Below are 20,000 nucleotides of genomic sequence, written 5' to 3'. Positions count from 1 at the left end.
TAACAGGCAGGTTAGACGTGTCGAAGAAAGTTTTACGTTTTAATGTATATAATTTCAATAGACAATAAATTGTTGTTATTTTTATTGTTACTGTTGTCGTTGTTATACCAGCACAAGTAAAAGGCACGGAATGTTAATACGACTGAAAAAGAAAAGACACATGCATAAAGGAAACACTCCCCTTTAGATAAGAATCTGAGGATGACATTCATATCCAATCTACTTCATGTATGATGGACTAACGAAGTGATAGTAGCGAGCTGTCAACACCAAACCGATTAGGATATAAAGGTAACTATAGCACTCTAACAATACACAACAACATAATTGCGACACTGATGTAGAACCAGTCACCTGGCACATGAGGGAATAAGAAGCATTGAATTGAAGAAATTAGTTTCATCCTCGACACCATAAAAGCAAAATTAAAAAAAAAAAGACCGAAAGATCAAAACAAAACAAAACAAAACAACAACAACAACAACAACACACACACACACACTCGAAACAAAAAACAAACCAACAAAACAACATACTTGTAGCTGCGCCAAAGATACAGCAGCCCATAGTGAGTGAGGATGATGAAGGACGACTCAGCGTTAGGTGCACGTGCACCCAAGTACTTGTCGTTACGCCACAGCACTGTCCATTCTCCTGTCAGCTGCATAATGCACGCACAACAGAAATGACATCAACATTTTTGTCCTACTATTCCTATTTCTACTGCTAATTCCTATTCTTTTAATGCACACTAACAAAATGTAAAGCGAGACCGCAAATACAGTAATACCATGAGATAACATACAAGAAAATGTTCCAAATTGTAAGGTTAAGGGCAGATTATACCTGCGCAGTTTCAGCGGCACAGACGACGCACTGCATATTATTGATGCTGCGATAGGGGTTATGACGAGTACTTGGCCTGGGTTTTTTTTCACGCAACGTGTAGGGGGCTGGGATAATCGGCAGTGCGTCGTCTGTGCCGCTGACTCTGCGCAGGTATAATCTTTCTTTATTTGGTGTTTAACGTCGTTTTCAACCACGAAGGTTATATCGCGACGGGGAAAGGGGGGAGATGGGATAGAGCCACTTGTCAATTGTTTCTTGTTCACAAAAGCACTAATCAAAAATTTGCTCCAGGGGCTTGCAACGTACGTAGTACAATGTATTACCTTACTGGGAGAATGCAAGTTTCCAGTACAAAGGACTTAACATTTCTTACATACTGCTTGACTAAAATCTTTACAAAAATTTACTATATTCTATACAAGAAACACTTAACAAGGGTAAAAAGAGAAACAGAATCCGTTCGTCGCCTCTTACGACATAATGAAAACAAAACTCTGGCAGCGCGATGTATGTACCTTTTCAACATTCAAGTCTGATGCCCCTCTGAGCAGTTGGTCTTCACATGACAAAACTGGCACATCATAAACTGCAACACAGTGGCAGAAAACCTTTTAAAGGCATCATGAAAAATGGATGGACAAATCAGGATCGAATCTTGAAAAAAGAGTTTGAACAAGAGACGGGACCCACCCATTGGCCTGCAGATGACATGGTCTTTTAGGCAGCTAGTATAGACCCAAAGTTCCTTTGAATCACAGTTCAGGTATGACAAGAAACATTCACTTTTCAGAGTCATGCAGCAGAATACTCTACACGACAGTGCAGGATCTACAAATTACAAATCTCCCCCCCCAAAAAAACACCCAAAAAAACACCCAAACAAACAACAACAACAACAACACACACACACCAAAACCAAACACAAAAATCAGGCAAACCAGCACAGACCTACAACACTCTTGCAAACGAACATAACAAAATCATAAATCTTCCCATGAGGAAGAATTAGCTGAAAATGACCAATGGCCAATGCTATACAGTCGAACCCACTTAAAACGAACACGCTAGTTACGAATTTTGACTTATAACGTATTAGTTTTAAGTTCCCAACTGAATACCTCTTTCTTCATGCTTAAAAAAAATGCTTAAAACGAATTCTTTGTAACGAATTTATGCTTATAACGAGCACTTTTTGGATTCCCAAGCATGCATAATGTCTGTAATTTACTCACGCTTATGACGAAATCTTTAAACTCGTCCCGAGATCGACATATCATGGGAATTTGAGAAGTTTGAATACATGTGTCAAAGTCTTCCCTTGCGTCGACTGCTTGAACCATTGCTCAACCGATCACTGAATAAAGTTAAACTGATTACACTGTACTCACAAAACAATTTCAAATTTAGAATCAAAGTGATTGATAGCTCAGACACTGAACATGAATGACTGACTGACGTTTATTTCCTTCGCGAATACCAAAAACGAAACATCAATGTTTTGAACGGACGCCATTGCCAAAAAATATAGATGCCAGAGTGGTTTCCCTTGGACAAGGGAAACCACACTCTCAACGTTTGCGTTCGCCGGTTCGCGATAGTTTATCAGTCAGTCAGTGCTATCGATTTGGATTTGAACATCATGTTGCAAAAAAAAAAAAAAAACTAAATTGGCCAAGGTTTGCTACCCGTCGCCAGGTTAAGTGATTCCGGACAAATGATAGGAACACCGCGAATGTAGACAGTGTCAGTGTGTGCGTGTGTGTGACCAAAAACGTAACAACTGGATGAAACATCTGTGTGCTCACTCTCACTCAAACTCAACAATCATCACTCAACATGAGACACACATGAACATGTAACTGAATATGTCACTTTATTGTCTAAACGTGAAGCAGCATGAAAGTTGCGAAAGAAACAAATTAAAACACCATAAAATGTACAAGACTTAAAAAAAATTAAAAAAAAATAAAAAAAAAATCAATCAATTTTCTTAATACGAATTTTGGTTAAGACGAACTTTTTTCCGATCCCCAGTGATTCGTCTTAAGCGAGTTCGACTGTAACTAACAAAATAAAGTTCCAAAACACAAAAGAGATGAAGATGTTTCTTAACAATTAAAGGGGGAAAAAAGGCCAGAGCATACATTCACAAAACCCAGTGATCAGTTTCATACCTGATGTGACTTGCCCTTTTCTTGCCAGACCGATCATCTTTGGTGGAATGGAGCATTTCTCACCTGAAATGATCGATGATACAATCAAAGGTAAAGTTTGGATTCTCACAATATCGGCAAGACATACAGAGTTACACACACACACACACTCACACACAATATGTGTTTAGCCTTTTTGCACTAACGGACGGAGAAAAGCCGGATGGGCAACGACAAACACAGACACAATGCAAAAATGCCGACATATACATGTAAGCAATCCCCAAATCTCAAATACATGAATATCAATCTCAATGCAAACACATGCAACCCATACACACAAACCACTCACACTGTTTTCTCACTTTCTTTCTCTCTCTTTCTCTCTATCGTTCAACAGACGGCAGGCAGACAGACAGGACAGACAGACAAAAAGAGAGAACAAGAACAAGAACAAATCTTTAATTGTCTAAGGCCACAGCCCCTTACAATAGTGGTTAAAATAACAGCAATAGTATCTGCACAGTTATAAATTATAGTCACGCATAAAATTCAACAAATTATACATTAAAACCCTGATGACATATCACTGAACCTCATTTATAAGGGTTCGTCTCTTCTGTAGCATGAAGAACACAAATCTGCTGAAGCTGTTCATCACATTTTCCTCATTATTGCCACAGAAATACACAAGTTGTTGTTGCAGCGTCTTAGAGTTCGAGATTTTCAAATACTTTGCTCGAAGGTCTTGATAAAAAGGACATAAAAATACAACATGGTGTTCATCTTCTCTATCAGCTGTACAGAGAGGACAGTTTCTTGTCGTTTGGTTTGGTGCGTACCGAAACTTGTGAGCGTTGATTTCGGATACTCCTGCGCGGAAACGAGTAAGAGCAACTCTGTACTTAATATCTTCGATTAATTCAATGTATTTCTCTTTTTCCAAGCATGTTTTGTAACAATTATAAATGTCAAAACGTTCACTGCATTCTAAAAAGGAGAACCATTCTTGACAAAAACAATCTTGTAAACGTCTTTTAAACTCTTGTAAGAAACACTTCTCATTCCCAACTGTTCCGTACATCCACACAGCAGCAAAACCATTACAACATAAAAGACTCTGCACATGTGAGACCCAATTTGTGTGGCCCTTCGATGCGAAATTACATAAAGCTTTATATGCAATCTTGGAATATCTTGAATCAGGTTGCTTCAGCAGTGTAAACCAGTATTTCACACATCTGACTGCAGAGTTAATATACAGCGGATGTCTTCCCAATTCACCATACACAATGTTGTTTGGAGTTCGAATTGTCACTTTCAGAAACTTTTTACACGCAAACAGGTGGACCCTTTCCACAGAGTCATACTTTCCATATCCCCATAGCTCTGAACCATACAAGAGCATAGGAGCGATCCGTGCGTCAAACAGTTTGAAAAACACCTTTGCCGAATGGCAGCCAAGTCTGTTCAGTAATCTAACGATTTCGATCACTCCCTTTTTCGCCATGGTTGTCTTTGTTTCTACTGCAATGTTCCAGCTCAGTTGGGTGGAAAGGGTTACACCGAGATATTTAAACGAGTTCACAATCTCAAGACGATCCATTCCGTAGAACCACTTCTCTTTCTGTGCAATGTGCCCGCCCTTTCTAAAAACCATGACCTTAGTCTTTGTCAAGTTCACGTTCAGACACAGTTTTTCTGCAGAGCAGCGCAGGACATTAAGCTGGTTTTGTAGGCCTACTACAGTGCTGGATAACAGCGCAATGTCGTCAGCAAAAAGCATTACAAACAGTTCTAACTCAGACGGAGATAAACGTATCCCATGTCTGCCTCGTTGTATGACATCCTGTGCCAGTTCGTTGATCAGAAACGAGAAAATTGTCGGTGAGGCTACACAACCTTGCTTAAGGCCTTGCATACATTCAAAGAAATCAGTGTATTCGTTTCCGCACCGCACGCATGCTTTCACGTTTTCATACATGCTCTTTAACACCTTAAATATTTTGCCTTGTATCCCTAATCGAAAAAGCACTGACCAGAGCACGGGGCGCTTAATGCTATCGTAAGCCTTACAAAAATCTATGTAGGCTACATACAGTTTGGCCTTTTGTGAAAATTGTTTCTGGACGCAAGCGTAAAGGGTAAACACATGATCAATAGTTGAGTAATTCCTCCGGAAGCCAGCCTGGCTTTCATCTAAAATGTTATTATTTTCTGACCACACAGACAGGCGGTCGTTCAGAACAGACATAAAAATTTTGCTCATCGTACTGGTGAGGGAAATTCCTCTGTAATTATCAGGGTTATCACAGTCTCCTTTTTTATGTAACGGCACAATAATGGCCTTGGACCACTCTCTTGGGTACACCCCCTTCTCGAGAATGTTGTTGAACAATTTAACTAAAAAGGGTAAAATAAGACTTTCAGACACTTTCAACATTTCATTCAACACACCATCAAACCCTGCCGCTTTACCATTTTTCAAATTTCTGATTGCTTTACTAATTTCAATTTCAGTTATTTCACTGTCAAGAATTTCGTCACTGATACCTGTATCAGGCAACTGATCGTCTTCGGGTTCACCTTCAACTGTATCGGTATTTAAAACATCCTTGAAATGTTCGTACCATGCCTCTTTTGGTAAGGAGTTGGAGTGCACCTCTTTTCTATTACATTTCCTTATTTCCTTCCAAAATTCCGTTGGTTTATCAGCAGAGAGCACTAAGTTATGAACTTGTTTTAACCTGTACTCTGTTCGCTTTGTTCGAAGAAGGTCTTTATACTCCTTCCTGACTTCAGCGTACTTTTGCTTTGCTATCTCTTTTTCTTCTTTATCTTCTGTTTTAATTCTTTGGTAACTTCTCAGCAACCGTCTCGCAGATCGCTTCTTTTCCAAACATTCAACATCAAACCATGAGGACGCACTTCTACCTTCATCGTCACCTCCGACTTTTTTGGTCATGCACCTTGCCGACTGTAACATTGCTTTGTTAAAAATCTCCAGCCCCTCGTCCATGTCTGCGCTGATGATGTCGCACGCTTCCTTTAACTTAGCTTTAAAATCGTCTGATTTAACACTTTCAATAAAATCATTCTTTTTTGCATCGTTCCACACAACTTTTGAGACACGTGCTTGTTTTGGGGGCTGGCGCTGATTCCCTTTCAACCCAAGCGCAAAGGTCACAGGCATATGCATTGATTCAATTCTGTCGCCAATGGTTAAATCGTGAATGTTATTGGCTAGGTCAACAGAGGCTAAACAATAATCCACCACACTGTTACCACTATGGGAGATATAAGTAAATTTGCACGAGTTGTCCGCATTGCAAACACCATTCAAGATTTTGAGATCAAAGCATACACATAGATCGATAAGCTTTGTACCAAACCCAGTTAGTGTATAGTCTTCAGTCATTCTACCATGTGAAATCGTGTCATGGTCATGACCTTGCGAGTCTTGATCAAGGAGGTCAAAAATGTTCTGCGTATCTACCTGGTAGTCTAATGTTCTAGAATTAAAATCACCGCACAAGAGCGTGTGGCAATCACTTGTCATTTCTAAAACATCACTTAAACATAGCTCCACTTCATTTAGATGGCACGAGGAGTCTGTCTTTTGGTAATAAGGGCTCCCACATGGTGGCACATACACTGGCACGAACACAATATCTCGATCACCACCACACACGTGTTTTGACAGTTTCAAGACTAGCATATGATCATGTGAGGAGTCAACCAATTCAACGTGCTTTGCTATGTTTTTCTTACACATCACGACAATACCCCCTGACTTGCGACCCTGATGTGAGAGCTTGATAGCTGGAGACATAAATTTTACGTAATTTTTAAAGTGTAGGGACAGATCAAAGGAGTCATCAATAAACGTCTCAATAAAACATACAATATCAAACTTTCCAACATAGGCAGAAAAATCTGTATCACCAAGCTGAGAGGCAAGACCTCCCACGTTCCACACCAAAAAAGACACTGCTTTACCTACACTAAATGTATCACTAGCTTGACAGGAACGCTGATCATGAAACCTTCCCCTGTACTCGTCTGATTTTGAACTCATACTTGTATCAGTGTTAGTCCCCCTTGTGTTGTCTTTGCTCTCACGTCTAGCGTTAATACATTCACCACTCATGTGCACATACCTGTCGTCAGTTGTCTGTCCATTAAAACACTGTGCAGAAACTAAAGGTTGGGGCCGGCCGTATCCCTATCTCCACGAAACAGTAGGTCGACCCCTACCTCTGCCCGTCCCTCTGGACGCTGCATGTGACCGTGTTTCACGATCACGAGAACCAGGGAGCGCTGCGCTCTCCCCGGCTAATCCATCAGGGTTGGCATGGTGACTGGCACGCTCGCTGGAACCGCCACCACCAGAGGAGATGCTGGAACTGGAAGAGGAACAGGCACCGTGACCGACTGAAGCATCGGTGTCGGCACGGGAGCTGGAACTGAAGTTAGAGCTGGACCAGGCACCGGAACGTGGAGCGGCGGTGGAACTGTGACTGGCACCTGAGGCGGTACCGTGACGTCGATAGTGGCTGGCCAGGTCGCGGGCTGCATGCACTGCGTCTCGTCTGTCCCTCGGGCTGTCCCTGTCGTTGTAGCCATCGCTGTTGTCTCTGGAACTACCCGTCGTCTGGTCTGGTCTGTTGACCTGAAAGCTGCTATTCTTTGTCTGAGGGAGTTGCTGTATAGTCTGGCTGTGCGTGTTGTACACGTACGCAGTTCCTTCACACACAACTTTATCAAACTTCATGTATGCTTGCTTGCCATCTTCACGGAGAGTTCCCAGCAGGGACTGAAGGTGTTTACGTTTATTCTGCACATTCTGGGAAAAGTCCTCACGAACGTAAACACTGGATTTCTTTTTCCTTGATTTCGCCCTCCATAGAACTTCTGCCCTCTGTTTGTACGACTGGAATCTGACGAGTATGGCGTGACCCACCCGACGTGCTTGATCGATCAAAATCATATCACTAATCTGCAGTTCGTGTTTGATAAAGTCACGTACCTTTGTCTCACAGCCATAGTGCTCCGCACCAGTCCCAGGGCCCATACCAAAAAACAACAAGTTATTTCGACGGCTCTGGTTGTCAGCAGTATCACACTTATCCTCCACCATTTCCAACCTAGAGCGGAGATCAGCGTTATCTTCTTTGACCGAGTCACACTGTTCACACATAGCATCCACATCAGCCTGCAAAATGTCACAATGGTCAGCGATTTGACTCACTCGACTCGTTAGTTTGTTCTCCAGCTCCAATAGTCTTGTGTCAATGAGAGAGGAGAGAGATTTCTGTGAGGTTTGAAGTTCCTTAATTGCAGCAGCCATCATTTCCACAGCCACAGATAAACGATCGTCCCTGGTTTCACACACCCCTGCACTGACACTCGACTGTCCTGTGTCACTCATACCGCTGACAGTAGCCTTTGTGTTGACGGCACGTGAACTTTCCTTTCTTTCTGTAGCCACGCTTGACTGACCAGGGCCGGGGTTCGGCTCTACACCAGCCATAAGGAGAAAGGCGAGTAAACTCGCCACGCTGAGTAGGCCTGCTGTTGTGTGTAGCTTCAGACCCCGGACCCGTTTTGCAGATTTACACGCATATCTCGTCAGAATTTTCACCAAAACTGACACAAAAAGACCAACGGCAGCGCGGTACACTTGTATATCACATGCCATTTTAAAACTTGATCATTATTGGCTGAAAATGACGATAATTTCACTAATTTGCCGGAGCGATGCGAAAGACGTGTTGACAGCACCGTGAACTCGAACTCACCCCCGACAAAAAGAGAGAGAGAGAGAGAGAAAGAGAGAGAGAGAGAGAGAGAGATACAGACAGACAGGCAGACGGAGAAACAGACAGACAGACAGACAGACAGACAGACAGACAGGCGGACACACACACGGACAGACAGAGAGGCAGATATGAACAAAAGCAAAACAGCTTACTCTGCGATGTAGGTTGAAGGTTGTTCAACTCCACACAAACGTTGATGCTACACTGTCGCATGTCTTGCAGTCTTTCATCAGAAATGACAGTCTGCGGAGAACGAACAAGAATCTCCACTGTCAAACTCTCCGACCGACAGATGCCTTCAGAAGTGACTCTCTGACACCAGTACACCACTGCATTGTCGCCTGACAGAGACAGCACCTTGAACACCACTGTGGACAGAGAAATATTGAAAATAAAAACAACAAGAAATGTTAGTTCATGGAACCTTCAAACGACGATTTTCGGAAATAACTCTGTCGGGTTTGTATGGGTTGTGAAAGAGTGAATACCCTTGCTTTTCCTTTTACAAATAACTTCAAATGTGCTCCTGTCCATGTGTTTCCGACACAACCCTCGCTAGTGATTGCATGGCCCCTCCAATATTTGTCCGATTTAAAAGCAAGGGCATTCACTCTTTTACAACCCATAAAACCCGACAGAGTTGTTTTTGAAATTCGTCTATTACTAACAAAACAAGTAAAACATGCACAGATGCATCAACCTAATACGTATAAGATGCCAGACATACAAATAATTATGACCCAAAAAACCCCAATGTAGCTGAGTAGGCGTTGAATTTAACGTCTACATCAAGATGGTGAGAGTCGAAAGATTTTATCCAAAATCGGATTGTGGATGAAACGAAGCTTTACTTTTGATATGGCACAAATTTGTATCGCCTTTCTCCACATAAATTATATTTGTTTCCACATAAATATCACTTCTTAAAATAGCGCTCTGCCTCATTTGTCTAAGATTGTTAAATGCGTCCGTTAATTATGGATGCAATAAAAGTAGCGTGCAACAAGTATATACAGCTTACTGCAAGAGTCTCTGGGCTGCCACCCTTATCTGTCTGTTGTTTTATTCACACTCGCTTTAGTATTTATTTCAGCACCAGCTATCTCTTACCTGTGCCTGATGGAAGTGGATGTACATAGTCTCCAGGCCCAGATTTCTTTGTCATTTCCAGGGATCGTGTTGGGCTGCATGAATTCCACTGGCTGGCCAAAGTCAAAACACAGTTGTGCCAGGTAAATGTAATATATGTGAACAGCTTAGATCATGGGTCACTGAAGTGTTGCACAGACGGTCAAAAATAAAGTGCAAGAGAATGCACTCTAAGTGATATAGTACTGTTGCTTAGAGTCTGTAGGATGCAAAACGGCGAAAAACGCAAAAAGAAACAAGCGTTCCAGACTTTGACAGTCTTTCTGTGTTGGTTACCGCAAATTCTTCTGCTCATACAGGTATATCAAACAAGTTAAGGATATGTCTTCAGTGCTATTGATCAGATGTTTAACAGCCGTGTTTGGGTCACAGACTTATGTGTATTCAAAGATATGCATTTCTTCTTCTCAAAACCGTTGTTCCTGGATTTGAGCAATATTGTACTATGACGTCACAGGTCCTTGACCACGCCTACCCTCAAAATAGCGTTTTTGATGGTATGACTCACTTTCAACCGTGGAAACGGTGACTTAAACTGAACGATATTCAGATTTTTTACCCCAGAGAGTTTGTTTGGTATCTGAACTTACAGGGCATACCCATTCCGTGTAAATCCACCGGGCAGTCAGGCTGATTTAGCGTGTAAAAGAGAGTGACCGCCATATTGGATCGTGGTTCTGGATGGTGTTTTTGCCGGGTAGCTGCAGTTGATGTGCAATAAATCTAACACCTTAGGTAGCAGGCTCCCCACATTTTACAGAACAATGACAGAAACACTCATCTGTATTCGTTTCAGTACTAAGAGCAAAACGAAACAGAAAATGGTCGCCGGTTTTCCGTTAATATTTTGTTATATCAAATCTTATCTTATGTACGCGCATAACGTAGACACCAAGACATTCCAATGCATCCACACACATTGAGGCAACACTGTTTCAACATATTTTATGATAATGCATTCAAGTTGGCCGCATATTTTATTGGAATGAACTGACTAGCAGGGGGAAAATTCGGCCTGAATACGGCTGGAAACACAGAATCTCGCAATACCTTTACACTCAGTTGACAAAAAAGGAACATAACTAATTCTAACAACCAATACATCAAATTAAAGCTACGACCTTTAACTTTCCAGCAAAATAAGTAACATTACGTAACAAGAAGGGCAAAGCCCATACGACTCACATGCTTGACCTCGACCTTTAGGGTAACTAAACCTAGCAATGACATCATACACTAAGAACTGCTTTACACATTTTTCCTACCAAAATACATGTGACCTTGACCCAAGGTCAAGGTCATCCAAGGTCATGCAACACAAAGCTGTTAATTCAAGACATAGGAAGTACAATGGTGCTTATTGGCTCTTTCTACCATGAGATATGGTCACTTTTAGTGGTTCACTACCTTATTTTGGTCACATTTCATAAGGGTCAAAGTGACCTTGACCTTGATCATATGTGACCAAATGTCTCATGATGAAAGCATAACATGTGCCCCACATAATTTTTAAGTTTGAAACAGTTATCTTCCATAGTTCAGGGTCAAGGTCACTTCAAAATATGTATACAATCCAACTTTGAAGAGCTCCTGTGACCTTGACCTTGAAGCAAGGTAAACCAAACTGGTATCAAAAGATGGGGCTTACTTTGCCCTATATATCATATATATAGGTGAGGTATTGAATCTCAAAAACTTCAGAGAAAATGGGAAAAATGTGAAAAATAGCTGTTTTTTAGGCAACATTTATGGCCCCTGCGACCTTGACCTTGAAGCAAGGTCAAGATGCTATGTATGTTTTTTGGGGCCTTGTCATCATACACCATCTTGCCAAATTTGGTACTGATAGACTGAATAGTGTCCAAGAAATATCCAACGTTAAAGTTTTCCGGACGGACGGACGGACGGACGGACGTCCGGACGTCCGGACGGACGGACGGACGGACGGACGACTCGGGTGAGTACATAGACTCACTTTTGCTTCGCATGTGAGTCAAAAACCGATATTTATTTAATAGGATAGAAAAATAACAGTTCTAGCGAAAGCACTGAAACTTCTTCGATGCAGAAAATAACAAAACTCTCCAAACTGAGATAATCGGCAAACGTATTTATCATACACATAAAAAGTAGAACTCGAGACAAACATTCTGATATGCATTACATGGGGGAACATTATACAGTGACTTAGCATGAAACGAAAAACTCTACCAACTGAGCTACCGGGCCCCCATCTGGGAATAGCGCGCGTCCTTTTAAACAATTAACCAATCAGGGTCCAGCATCTAAGACACACTTCCAAGTTTACAATAAACACAGCGATCCTGAAGGCAGAAACAATGGGTCAAGGGGAGATAATTAGATAAGGACTGAAAGAGAAAAACAATTAAATGACCGGACATAACATAACTCTATGAGTGTTGGCAGTTCACCCTGTCACAGTTAGAAAGTATGGGTCGTACAAGACCCACATCTTCTGGACTTTGTAGGGCAAAGAGTGATTCGGTGCAGGTCAATCAAAAAAAATGTTTGCCCTTTGAATCTATTCTGCTAATACTGTAGACATTTTCTTGACAATTTCCTCATGGAACACGAAGGTTTTGTCATCCAATCCCAAGAAAACGTAGTGGCTCCTCACACGTTTCATCAACCGGACCTGAACACCTTCCTCTTCCAGCTTGTCGATCTGGAACAAATACAATAAGTACCGACTCATCCCTAAATCTGTTGCAGAGTATTATATTTATTTACTACCATGGAAGTTGATGTTAACCTGTGATTTGTAAAACTGTAAAAACATTTTACAAATTACGTCGAACCTAAAAACCACAAAGTAATACATGCCTTTTCATTTTATTAGTATTAATATTTGTTGTCCAGATCCCAGTCAACCAGGCCAAAATTCCACATGAAAATGGAAGTGTTTGAGTAAATCTGCACATGTTATTATTTTCTATAATTCGATTTCGAAGCGTGATAAGCGCAGATTTGTTTGTCTGTCGGTGTGTCCGTCACAAACATGTGCACGCGAGTTCTCAAAAACATTCTCAACATCGTAATTACCGCCAAGCTGATAGATCCCTGGACTTTCGAGATGACAAGAAAATATCGGGCGCATTTACGTCATTTGTAAAAAAAAATGTTTTACATATCTCGCGGTGTGCCACGTGATTTGTAAAACAGTGGTTACAAATCACGCGGCGCGCCCCGCGATTTGTAAAATGTTTTACATTTCTACAAATCACGAGTCAACAGTTGAGATCAAATACATGACGTAAAAAGCTCTGTCAACGCACAAGTATGATTTGACAAAAATGTCATCTTTGTGTACACACGGTTTAACAACATTATAAGATGTTGGCGTGTGAAAGCAACTTTCTGTGTTTTGAGTTCATAAAATGTTGGGATAAGTATGCCAGGTTGCACAGTTCTGTAGGTTCCTCTCAGTATTCCACCCCCTTGGTTTTCAGTTGTAAATATCTAAGCTTAGTGATTGAATGTGGAACCTACGTTTGGTCAAAGCTCACATAAGATTTACATCGTGCAAGCAAGGTACGTTGGGTCAAAGGTCACAGAAGATGTGCGTCGTGCAGCGAAGGAAAGAATCGCGATCTTGTTTCCGACTCAGTGCCTCTTTGTTTTTCATTAGACCTGTCATTCTGCTTGCTCGGCTTTGTTAGATGTTTGCATATCTCGTTGCTCTGTTCTTTGCTTTTATTATTATTTCTTATTTGCGCTTCGTTTAGCGATACAGCGTCTTGTGCACGGGTCAAAATGTGTGTGTCAGGGGTCAATTGGTTTGACTTGAACTTGACGTTCCTGTTTCTCTGAACGTCTGTGTATCGAAACACAGATACACGCACTCCATGACCTTGTACGAAGACAAAGCGTATCACTAGGTTTCATTTGTTTGTGATGAATTTATGACCTTTCATGAAGTAGTTTTGTTTTTTGTTTACTTGTGCCAGTTTGCCAGTTCGTTTTTTGGAACTTTGCAAAGTAGTGTCGTCTGTCTAGGTCTGGTGAAACGCCAATGAAAAGAGCCGAAGAATCCCCGAGCGTTTCTATTGGGTTTTGCTTTTGATCATCCATGTATAGCCCGCTTCCTGCAACTATGGTAACCGGGGATTTATTGCATCGGGAACATGAGATTTATTTCCCAGGTGTTTGTGAATGAAAACTCGTGAAAATGATGACAGTATCAGTTATTGCGTGCTACACTAAGTAATATGCTATTACAGTACTAGCTATCAATAAATTGAAAAAAGTGATTGCGAAATTATCACACCGTGTAGTGTTGTGCTATGCATTAATGCGCTCAATCAAAACTTACTACTGCAACACAATGCTTTCCCTTGGCTGCAATCCCATTGACAGTCAACAGGTAGGCTCACACGTAGTCCCCAATCTTGAGTTCCCTGTTAAAAAGAAAATCTGTGTCAGAGTGTGTGAACTGACTTTAGTATTTTATTCAAATTTTGAATTCCTCATTCTTTTGTTGAAAAAAGTATTCTTGGTGCATGTGAATGAGAGTGATCAATATAGATTCTGTACGTACGATTTTAAAATAATTATAGTGAAACCAGTGTGTGCAATTGCAACCAGTTTTACTTTTAGTCTTATGAAATATTTACATTATTACAATTCATGTTAAAGTCTTTAGGTCTACCTCTTTGCTGGATGGTCTGGCAGCTGTTGAGGCGTCGATGGCTGATCTGGCAGGTGAACGCGCGTAGATGGCTTATCTGGCAGGTGTGCGGGCGTAGCTGGCTGATGTGGCAGGTGTACGGGCGTAGCTGGCTGATCTGGCTGGTGTCCGGGCGTTGTTGGCTGATCTGGCAGGTGTACGGGCGTCGCTGGTTGATCTGGCAGGTGTCCGGGCGTAGCTGGCTGATGTGGCAGGTGTCCGGGCTGATGTGGCAGGTGTACGGGCGTCGCTGGTTGATCTGGCAGGTGTCCGGGCGTAGCTGGCTGATTTGGCAGGTGTCCGGGCGTAGCTGACTGATCTGGCAGGTGTACGGGCGCAGCTGGCTGCTGTGGTAGCTGCACAGGCGAAGCGTGTCCGGGGGCCGTTGGCTGGTCTGCCCGTGCTTGTCTCCGTCTTGGAGGTGCAAGTCGCGACACGTTCCAGTCTCCAGCAATTTCAGCATTTTCACAGTCAGCATCTTCTTGGCAGCCCTGGCAAAAACAAGAGCGCTCTCGTGTTGCAACCACGAAAGGTTGGATTCCCTTCACGCAGTGAAGTCTCTGGGTGTTCTTCAGTGGCTTTGTCCCTGTCCGCTCTGGCCTGTGCCTGTTCACATCTTCTGCAGGCACATACACAAACCGACGTTTGATGTGGCTGTGCTCATCCGTTCCTGCACGCGGAAGACAATTCATGTGTTGACATCATGACAAATAAACGCAACAGCTTTTAAGCTTAAGAAAAACACCAAAAAGTTAACTAACAGACCCCATTACTTTGACGGCCACGAATTCGGGAATCACAGAACATTACAAATCACGTATTTCCAAGTGCTGAAACGTATTTAATAGAATTCAGTTCCAACCAATGACTTTGGATACAATAGAAGAAACATTTCTTACCTTTGGATTTGTTCCAGCTTCATTGGGACAGCGCAAAAGTCCAAAACAAGAACATCACTGACAAAATCTCACGCCCATAACAGGTTTGATAAGTTTGACGGAACGAACTATGAGGTCACGCTCTCAATTACGTCATATTTTCACACAATATTTGGTGCATCAAAAGTCTATGGGCGCTAATTATGATACAGACAGCAATTTTTCAATACAATTTTCGTCTACTACAGCGTTTGAACACAATCTTCCGCCCATAACGATGTGACACGAAACTCATTTGACTTAACGAGAGTCGTGTTCTGCCGACACTATAATGTTTTTCTTTTTTAAAACACATTATTATGGTAAAGCTTTTCTATTTCTATGCTAAAAATGACTTTTCTTTGTTGTTAATGATATTTTCCAAGAATGCGACCTGCCTCAAGTTTGCCCATAACGTGTGACACCAAAGTTATTAGCGGAAGACAAATCTTCCGAGTGCAATGACGTCTTAAAAGTCAGTTTACTGCAGCATTTTATCCCTCAGGCACATAAAAGAACAATAAGACTGTAGTATGCAGGCCTCCATTGCTTTCTTCTGTCATTCATGAAAGTACTGGCCTGGGTTTAAAAAGTGTACTGTCGCTGTGCAACAAATCAGTCGCCATTTTCTGCCGTGTTTTGTGAATAAAATGTGTTTAAAATCCACACACACAAAACAATGTTGTTGGTTCCTTTCATTTCGTTTTTGTTCATTTCAAACTAAGCAGTGTGGTATGCTTTGTTTCCTTTTAATTCAAATGGATGGCTTTAAAATGAGCATTTTAATCTGGTGGTGTCAATTTCACCCATGATCTGAGCTGTTCACATATGTAAAGCATGATAAACTCAAATGCCAGAAGGAAAAAAACCAGCCTGTTACATTGTAAACACAACTCTTTTCCCTCAATAAAATACTTGAGGAAAAAAAAAAAAAAATCAGTCACAAGAAAATTTAAAACAAAATCATCTCATATACACAAATTACTAATTCAAAACAAATATTTACTCTGCACTTTTAGACAAACTTTAGAAGAAAAAAAGCAAAAGAGTAAACACAAAAGCTAGCATACAAATATTTCCATTATGATCGCCAAACAATTCTCTTCAAATCTTCTTCTGCACACCTTGATTAACATAGCTCTGAAATAAGAGTGGCACCTTTCAAAGTGTCGAACCAGAAGCAGGAGCTTTCCACCAGGTCTCTTGACAACCTCGTAGCTCTGTGAGAACTGACTGAGGTCCTTGTTTTCCTCATTCAGACTGTCTGTATTCCGGTACACAACCACCCAGTGGCCAGCAAACTGAAACAGAGTATTGGGAGAGTACTGTTGAACCCTCATTCAGACTGTCTGTATTCCGGTACACAACCACCCAGTGGCCAGCAAACTGAAACAGAGTATTGGGAGAGTACTGTTGAACCCTCATTCAGACTGTCTGTATTCCGGTACACAACCACCCAGTGGCCAGCAAACTGAAACAGAGTATTGGGAGAGTACTGTTGAACCCTCATTCAGACTGTCTGTATTCCGGTACACGACCACCCAGTGGCCAGCAAACTGAAACAGAGTATTGGGAGAGTACTGTTGAACCCTCATTCAGACTGTCTGTATTCCGGTACACAACCACCCAGTGGCCAGCAAACTGAAACAGAGGATTGGGAGAGTACTGTTGAACCCTCATTCAGACTGTCTGTATTCCGGTACACAACCACCCAGTGGCCAGCAAACTGAAACAGAGAATTGGGAGAGTACTGTTGAACCCTCATTCAGACTGTCTGTATTCCGGTACACAACCACCCAGTGGCCAGCAAACTGAAACAGAGAATTGGGAGAGTACTGTTGAACCCTCATTCAGACTGTCTGTATTCCGGTACACAACCACCCAGTGGCCAGCAAACTGAAACAGAGTATTGGGAGAGTACTGTTGAACCCTCATTCAGACTGTCTGTATTCCGGTACACAACCACCCAGTGGCCAGCAAACTGAAACAGAGAATTGGGAGAGTACTGTTGAACCCTCATTCAGACTGTCTGTATTCCGGTACACAACCACCCAGTGGCCAGCAAACTGAAACAGAGAATTGGGAGAGTACTGTTGAACCCTCATTCAGACTGTCTGTATTCCGGTACACGACCACCCAGTGGCCAGCAAACTGAAACAGAGTATTGGGAGAGTACTGTTGAACCCGAGTCATTCAGACTGTATTCCGGTACACGACCACACAGTGGCCAGCAAACTGAAACAGAGTATTGGGAGAGTACTGTTGAACCCTCATTCAGACTGTCTGTATTCCGGTACACAACCACCCAGTGGCCAGCAAACTGAAACAGAGAATTGGGAGAGTACTGTTGAACCCTCATTCAGACTGTCTGTATTCCGGTACACAACCACCCAGTGGCCAGCAAACTGAAACAGAGAATTGGGAGAGTACTGTTGAACCCTCATTCAGACGGTCTGTATTCCGGTACACAAGCACCCGGTGGCCAGCAAACTGAAACAGAGAATTGGGAGAGTACTGTTGAACCCTCATTCAGACTGTCTGTATTCCGGTACACAACCACCCAGTGGCCAGCAAACTGAAACAGAGTATTGGGAGAGTACTGTTGAACCCTCATTTGAAGACCCCCAATTTAAGACTCCATTGTAAAATAAGCATTTGCTTGAGTGCGTGTCCTAGTTGTATATTTTCAATTGTTTCATGTGATGAATTTTGAATAAAATTTTGTTTAAACCAAGACTCCCTCTCTTTTAACGCTGCGTTTATCAGACTTTCTGTTCATAATCTCGATAAATTGACACCCAAGATTGCTCAAGGTTTTATAAGGAGGGTTCCTCTGAAGCAGTGAATTTTACTGATAACAACAACAACAAAAACACCGATAACACCACGCTGAGAATGGCTTTGATCATTCCATTAAACAACACCCCCCCCCCCCCCCACAAGTACCGGAACATTTATCAAAATAATATTTACTTGAATTGAAATTACCTTTTGTTCTGTGAAACCCTCTGCTACTGGGATCAATTTCTGATGACAGCCAATGTGCATATGATCTGTTGAAAATAAAAATATGAGACAGTACTAAAAAAAAAGAAAAAAAAAAAGATAGAAAAGCATGCAATGAAAACAAGTTTCACTGCTACATGTTGACATGATAGTACATAACTACATGCTCAAAGTAGACTGCAATCCTAAACCTAACTGCATTTAAAAAAAAATAAAACAATGAACAAAACTGAATGTTAACATTTTAATGTTCGCTGAATGAGTGATTCTTCTTCTTCTGCGTTCGACTTTATTTGTCGTAGTAAGCGTAGACATCCGGTCTGCTCCCCGCCTAATGGCCGATGTCTTCCGTCTTCGGGGGACTACGTGGGTTTAAATTTGGAGTGGTCCTTCTCCTAGAGGAGTTTCCTTGCAGGGATAGTGAGCCTCCTCTGCCCTCGTTTTAATTTTGGAGTGATCTTCTCCTAGGACAGCTGCCTTCCAGGGTTGACGAGCCTGTCCTGCCCGGCTATTTAACCCATAGTTGGGGGTTGGTTCGTGGGCACCAGGGCGTATCCACACGCCGGTGGGCCTGCATGCCACACGTCTAGGGGCCAACCACCTCCGAGTCCTTGTAGTTCAGCCTGGGGCCTTTCGGTACCCAGTTCAGCTGAATGAGTAATAAAAAAAACCATACAAAACAGACACACATAAACCATAATTTACTGTAAAAGCATTCAATAGTTTGACAAATAAACACATCTTACATATCTGTCAGCAATCCAAACGACATGAGATATATACAGAGAAACACACACAATTAACATTGTAATCATCCTAATATATTGGTCATCCTTACTTGTTCGTACTACTTTGCTACTTAATTACCACAGGCGATTCAACGATATGATAAACCTCACAATTATGATGATCAAAATTAGTTTTTCATTCAATTTATTTTGACACTTACCACTTTTGACTAAACCGTCATCTGCTGCACGCAGAACGCTCTCGGAAACAGTACATCTCCCTGTAGATACACACAGGTATCATTGAAGATTGTCAACTTTCTTTTTTTTTCTTGAACAATAGAGGCAAAGAATTCTGAAGTCACATTCTTTCAAATACTTTCATACACAAGCACGCACGCACGCATGCAAGAACGCATGCACACACACACACACGTACGTACGCACGTACATACATGCACACACACACACACACACACACACACACACACACACACACACAAACAGACACACACTCGACCAGTTCCAACTCATAAAGTACGAAGGGGATAACGTATACATATATCAGAACACGTGTGTATCAAGGGGGACAACCGTGTCTCAACCCTTGCGCATCAAGGGGGACAATATGAACGGCTCAAGTCTGTCTGACAGAAAGAATTTTTTTTCTTTCTAAATCAAACTGTGTA

At 41.9% G+C, this 20,000-nt stretch overlaps 2 protein-coding genes across 4 annotated transcripts in view; both read right to left on the bottom strand.

Moving 5' to 3' along the window:
• LOC138948880 (uncharacterized) overlaps window positions 1-20,000 on the bottom strand; it is a 102,399-nt gene that overhangs the window by 49,079 nt on the left and 33,320 nt on the right. For all 3 annotated transcript variants that reach the window (XM_070320512.1, XM_070320513.1, XM_070320514.1), the window contains exons 19-26: window positions 19,533-19,592; window positions 18,566-18,630; window positions 16,736-16,878; window positions 9,935-10,026; window positions 8,977-9,192; window positions 3,024-3,086; window positions 1,365-1,435; window positions 537-661 (exon numbers count right to left, since the gene is read on the bottom strand). In XM_070320512.1, coding sequence (XP_070176613.1) covers window positions 537-661; window positions 1,365-1,435; window positions 3,024-3,086; window positions 8,977-9,192; window positions 9,935-10,026; window positions 16,736-16,878; window positions 18,566-18,630; window positions 19,533-19,592 — 835 coding nt within the window. The remainder of the gene's footprint in view (window positions 1-536; window positions 662-1,364; window positions 1,436-3,023; window positions 3,087-8,976; window positions 9,193-9,934; window positions 10,027-16,735; window positions 16,879-18,565; window positions 18,631-19,532; window positions 19,593-20,000) is intronic.
• On the bottom strand, window positions 10,064-15,373 carry LOC138948878 (keratin-associated protein 4-5-like). The gene is made up of 3 exons (XM_070320509.1): window positions 14,643-15,373; window positions 14,307-14,391; window positions 10,064-12,659 (listed from the first exon to the last, which is right to left on the bottom strand). The coding sequence occupies exons 1-2, from the start codon at window positions 15,136-15,138 to the stop codon at window positions 14,351-14,353; spliced, it is 537 nt and encodes a 178-aa protein (XP_070176610.1). The 5' UTR covers window positions 15,139-15,373; the 3' UTR covers window positions 10,064-12,659; window positions 14,307-14,350.

Source organism: Littorina saxatilis, linkage group LG15 (assembly GCF_037325665.1).
Source record: "Littorina saxatilis isolate snail1 linkage group LG15, US_GU_Lsax_2.0, whole genome shotgun sequence".
Lineage (NCBI taxonomy): Eukaryota > Metazoa > Mollusca > Gastropoda > Littorinimorpha > Littorinidae > Littorina > Littorina saxatilis.
This window is presented reverse-complemented; position numbering and strand designations above follow the sequence as displayed.

Coding starts and splice junctions, on each gene's coding strand:
- LOC138948878 (XM_070320509.1), bottom strand. CDS start 15,138: ATGCTGACTGTGAAAATGCTGAAATTGCTGGAGACTGGAACGTGTCGC. Junction 14,392..14,642: donor CCAGACCATCCAGCAAAGAG/GTAGACCTAAAG, acceptor TCTTTTTAACAG/GGAACTCAAGATTGGGGACT.